The following is a 5916-nucleotide window of genomic DNA, read 5'->3' as shown; positions in this document are numbered from 1 at the left end:
TTTTGGGATTAAATGAACCAGCAATACCAAGAGAAGGAGTTACAGATAGTGAATCTGATGTTTGGGTGCAAGATATTATGCTTCAAGATAACAGACAATGGAATATTGATCTAATACGACATTTATTTGATGCTCAAACGGCTGATAGGATACTGGATATGAGAATATGTTAGAGCACTGCTCGGTCGAACTCGCATGCGTTGCCATCTCAATCATGTTTTTCAATGTTAGGGATCAAAACTATAAGTCTTGATTTCTAGTCGACTTATAGATGTCTCGGACTAGGACATAGATTGTATAGTTGAGCCTTAGACTTCACGTCGTTCATCATTTGAAGACGAAGAACTACTAAGGAGAGCTTATGGAACTTCATCGATAAAAGGTATGTGGAGACTGAAACTCATCTATCACTTGGAAAGTCTATTTCTACTCTATATCCTATATTGAGACATAAGTCGTGTTACGATATAGTTTTCTATTATACACATTTGATATTTTGAGCTGAGTGTAAATCGCTTACATATCTCTCGAAATATGTGTTGGTAAGATTTCGCTTCGACCAAGTTCATCTTATATTCTTGACGCAAGTCAAAAGATGATCATGTGAAAATTTTCGAGCAACATCTTACATGGTTTGTGTGATACAATCATTTGATGTAAACTTGGAATGTTTCGTTATGATTATTTCAATAACTTGAAAATTGCTTTGATGCTAATAGTGTGTGAAAACGACTATTGTCATCCTCTAAGAAAGTTTCAATGATTGAAATAAGAGTTTTAGAACACTTAACCATTATTGGATATGTCATGTTGTGTACTCTTGTACATATGTAATCCATGTCCGGGAACCATAGTATGCGTACCCATACACATACCTGTTGGCTTGAGAAGTCCGGGAACCTAAGTATGCGTACCCATTCGCGTACTGGCGTAAGGTTCATGTCTGAATATTTCTGCTGGAATAGAAGTTCGCGTACCCGTTTGCGTACTAGCGAAAACCAATTTTGGTCCGGGTATTTCAAGTATGCGTACCCGTTTGCATACTTGAAGGTTAAAGTTCTAAAGTCGGTTATGTTCATGAACTTAAATATTTATAAAATAAGGAATGCAATCTTTGCAAACCATGTCTGTAATGTTCATGAATTGATTCGAGTGAATCAAATCGATTTTGGTTCAATTGTGTTCTTGTATAATTCTATGAGAATGTAGCAATTGAACAACTCTTTAACTAGTTTCATTTGAGTCATTTGAACTAGTTATGGTTAAGATGAACAAGGCTGATATAAGAGTATTCATATGGATAACCTCGGTTAACTATTATTGAACTAACATGGTGTACACGTTTAGGTACGGTTACATAAACCTAAATGGGGGTACATTTCATTTGTGTGTAACAAGCTAAGTTCGATCTAACGGTTGAAAGATATTAACTTGGTTGAATCAGGTTTTTCATCTAACAGTGAATATTGAATGCTTTGTTACCAAGGTAACTTGGATTGCAAACCCTGATTTGAAAACTATATAAAGGAGAAATCTAGCAACTGGGAAACCTAATCCCCACACTTCAGTGTGTTACTAGTTGCATAACTAGAGTCGATTCTCCTTTAACCTTAGGTTTCTCTCGAGACCCTATAGGTTAACGACTTGAATACTTCATTGAGATTGTTAAGCCAGACCCAACTATTTTCTCTGTAGTTGAGTGATCTGATCTTGCATCTTTTATCTTGTTGAGTACAATTGAAATAATTGGCTCGAGATTAATATCTCTGATATGCAAGATAAAAGTTATCACAAACATCTTCGTCTCATCGTTTGTGATTCCACAATATCTTGTTTCGCTAGTCGATTAAGATTATTGTGAGGTGATTGATAATACTAGGTTGTTCTTCGGGAATATAAGACCGATTTATCAATTGTTTCATGTTCACCTAGATTCATCAAAAGATGGAACAAAACTCATAAGTATTTCTGTGGGAGACAGATTTATCTATACTAATAGACTTTTCTGTGTAAGACGGATTTGTTTATCAAGTCTTCGACTTTGGGTCGTAGCAACTCTTGGTTGTGGGTGAGATCAGCTAAGGGAATCAAGTACATAGTATCCTGCTGGGATCAGAGACATAAAGAACGCAAATGTACCTTGAATCAGTGTGAGATTGATTAGGGTTCAACTACAATCCAGTCCGAAGATCATTGGTAGTAGGCTAGTGTCTGTAGCAGCTTAATACAGTGTGGTGTTCAAAGCTGCACTAGGTCCCGAGGTTTTTCTTCATTTGCGGTTTTCCTCGTTAACAAAATTCTGGTGTCTGTGTTATTTCTTTTCCGCATTATATTTTGTTATATAATTGAAATATCACAGGTTGTGCGTTAAGATTAATCAATTAGATAATCCAACATGTGGTTGTTGATTTAAATTGATTGACACTTGAACATTGGTCTTTGGTACCGTTCAAGTTGTTTCATATAATAATCAGGCTCGTTGATTCTATCTGTTTGATTTGTTAATTACATTGTGAAACAGAGACATAAACTCTTGTATATACTTTTCTCTAGATTGAGTCTGACTTTCTAGTTGACTCTCTAGAAAGTATATTGGAGTAAGTCCTCTCATATTGCAAAACGAATTATTGGGTGTGGTTGTTATACCCCCACATTTTCATAATACCCAATTCTGCTGAGGATAAGCTAATTTGGAAATTTACCAAGAATGGATGCTTTACTCTGAAATCAGCTTATAACAAGCTACATGAGCTCAGTCTAGTAACCTGCAAGTCTCTATAACTATTCAAGATACTGAAGTCAGGTGGAAAGAATTTTGGAGTATCAAAACATGACCAAGGATAATGCACTTTTCTGGAAATGCTTAATTGATATTTTGCCCACAAAAGAAAGATTGTCAAGGAACTACCACTACATCAACAGACAATGCCCACTCTGCAATCAATATGATGAAACAGTGATGCACGTGTTATTCTTATGCCCTTTCTCAAGGGCTGGATAGATGCTAATTCCTGGAGGTTCTTCTGGCTTATCGGGAACTTACAACAGTATTTCTGCAATGTTTGAAAGCTGGCTGAAGCAGGGACAGCAGCAGAGCTCACACAATAGTTTCCTTCATACAACAATGGTGGTTCATGGTCCATATGGAACACAAGATGTGATGTGAATTTCCAAAATCTGAAGATTCAGCCGCAAGCAGTAGCTAAAAAGGCTTTAATATTCTCTGTGTACTTAGAGAATCTATATAGCAGATCTTATAACCATAACATACTAGCACAAGTCATACTGCCCATAGAAATAATTTGGCAGGCCCCTATTTCTCCTTTTCTTAAAGTGAATTGTGATTCTTCATTTGATGCAAGCACTGGATTTACAGGCATTGCTCTAATACTATGTGATTCGCAGGAAAATGAAGGGGAAGCGTCTCAAAGTGATATGCAGGAATAAGAAGCTCGGAGCAAGCTGAGTGTTTAGCTTTCTATGAGGCTGTTAGCTGGAGCAAGGAAATGCATATCTCACATATCATAGTAGAGACAGACCTTCAAGGAATTAAAGGATACGTTAATAAAGCTGCTCTAAAAATTGCCTGAGAAAGTGAAACTCTCCTGCTTGATGTGATTGATAAACTTAGTTCTTTTGATAATTGGGTATGTAGTTTTATCCCAAGAAAATGTAATAAATCTGCTGACATTCTTGCAAAATACAGTAGAAAGTATGGAGTCTCAAGGGTTTGGTCAGATAACCCCCTGATATCATTGAGTCACAGTTATTGTCACACAATTTTTCTTCAAGTTAATAATAATTTTGTTTGCATCAAAAAATAAATAAGCAATCATATCAGGGACCTGAGTTTGAAACTTTTCAGTAAAAAACTTTGTTATCGATTAAAAAAAAGTCATACGTGAAATTCTAACCATTAAAAAAAGTTGTTGAAGCCAATATAGTTAATATCGGATATCGGTTTATCTTGGTCGGGACCGATACACTGATATGACATTTATATCGGGGATATGATCAGTGTAATATCGGTTCCAAATTTTAAGACTATAATTTTATAGCAAACATTTTCTTCACACATTTTCTGTTAAGATATAATAGATACCGTCAATTTTATCAAAAACACAAGAGAGTAACTTCAATAACTTTAAAGTTCACTACCTAAAATGATAATTAAACAAGTTCAAACTAGAAACAGGAGAGTAACTTAAATAACTGTGAAGTCCACTACCTAAAATGATAATTACACAAGTTCAAACTAGAAACGGGAGAGTAACTTCAACAACTTTAAAGTTTACTACCTAAAATGGTAATTAAACAAGGATATTACAATTTTAATCAAATCATGCGCGACATTATAGATATCATCATCTTCAGTAACTCCATTAGCTCCACCAAGTAGTCCATACTCAGTGCCTAACATCAATTCATCAGTATCATATCCGTCATACTCAGAGTCGGTTGGGTAAGTAGACTTACTTCGAGAGCTACATGCACCTCTAGTACCAACTGGCCCACTTTCTTCACCAAGAATATCTTGCAAATTCTCTAAATTTACACTATCACCTTGCACAACCAAGTCATCCAAGTTTTGTGGATCCAACCATTCATCATTTTCATCACGGTCATCAAGAAAAATAGGATTACGAGCTTTCTCATTATCGTTATATTCTGCAATTTCTTTATAATGACGCTGCAATTTCTTGTTATATTGGATAAAGACACTAGCATTCAATTTTTGTTGTTTTATGCGATTCCGCTTCTTGGAGTACAACTGAAATACGAAAAATAAATAGGTAAACTAATTGTTTCATGAATTGTTGCTTGTTGTGATCAGAAGACATCAATATACACTGACTTAGCGATATAATCTAGTGTTAGTTACTGAAGTTCATGACTTTGCAAAGAACAAAATGCAGCTGTGAAAACGGAACAAGTAAGACTCACATTCTGAAATGTGCTCCAGTTTCGCTCACATGTGGAAGCAGAAGAAGTAAGACTCAATACCCTGATTGTAAATTTTTGTAGGTGTGGCACATCAATCGATTCCTCCATATGTAATCCACCAATCATCTGTCATAAACACGGAAAAAGTAGTTAATCAATACAAACCTATCTAACAAAAACGTAATCAAGCTTTAAACTTACAGAACCGGCAAACTTACGAGGTTTATCTTTGTCTCTTCTTCTTTTGAAAGTCGGAGTTCCCAGGAGCCCATAAGCATCACTGTACAGTCTCAATTCACTTGTTGCTTGATCACCTTCATATTCATTGGTTATAAGCCTTTGCATAGCTGTATGAAGTCCCCCTTTGATTTCTATGTACTTTGGATCATTATCCGTTAAATGAGATGGAATCTTATAGAATATGGAAGGATTTAAATAATATGCAGCACAATGTAGAGGAGGATTAAAGTTATTCTTTCATCTTTTATCAAAAACAACCTTAATTACATCCCAAGTATCATTATCTTCACTGAAATTCTCCTCAAGTTGATCCCTTTCTATTCTCATTGCATCATAAAAACAAGGCATTGTAGGTTTGCGTTCGATATCCACTAACCTTACAACCTTAACTAAAGGCTTTAGCAAACTACATGAGTAATCAACATATTCCCAAAATGTACTACTTGTAACAATTTTTAGTGCATTAATACCCAAAGTTTCTTTTGCAAACCTAGTTTTCACCCACCTATCATTCACAAACACCATTTGCAGAGGAGTTTTATACTTTTGAAGACTCTCTAGTGTGTAGTATTGAGTTTCAAATCTAGTTTTTATAGACCTATGTAAGTCTGAACGTGTCAAATCCCTCATTAAACTCAATACTTGAAAATGAGCATATATATATGTAACCAGTCTCTTACCTAGAGTGATGGTTGTCTTGATTCGTAATGAACTATATATATGCTTCCCTAC

General features: G+C 35.4%; 1 protein-coding gene across 1 annotated transcript; it reads right to left on the bottom strand.

Moving 5' to 3' along the window:
• Nucleotides 1-4204: 4204 nt before the first annotated feature.
• Nucleotides 4205-5709, bottom strand: LOC113272247. Its single transcript, XM_026522118.1, has 5 exons — nucleotides 5452-5709; nucleotides 5146-5355; nucleotides 4945-5070; nucleotides 4328-4771; nucleotides 4205-4228 (listed from the first exon to the last, which is right to left on the bottom strand). The coding sequence occupies exons 1-5, from the start codon at nucleotides 5707-5709 to the stop codon at nucleotides 4205-4207; spliced, it is 1062 nt and encodes a 353-aa protein (XP_026377903.1).
• Nucleotides 5710-5916: the final 207 nt, after the last annotated feature.

Source organism: Papaver somniferum, chromosome 4 (genome assembly GCF_003573695.1).
Source record: "Papaver somniferum cultivar HN1 chromosome 4, ASM357369v1, whole genome shotgun sequence".
NCBI classification, from domain to species: domain Eukaryota; kingdom Viridiplantae; phylum Streptophyta; class Magnoliopsida; order Ranunculales; family Papaveraceae; genus Papaver; species Papaver somniferum.
This window is presented reverse-complemented; position numbering and strand designations above follow the sequence as displayed.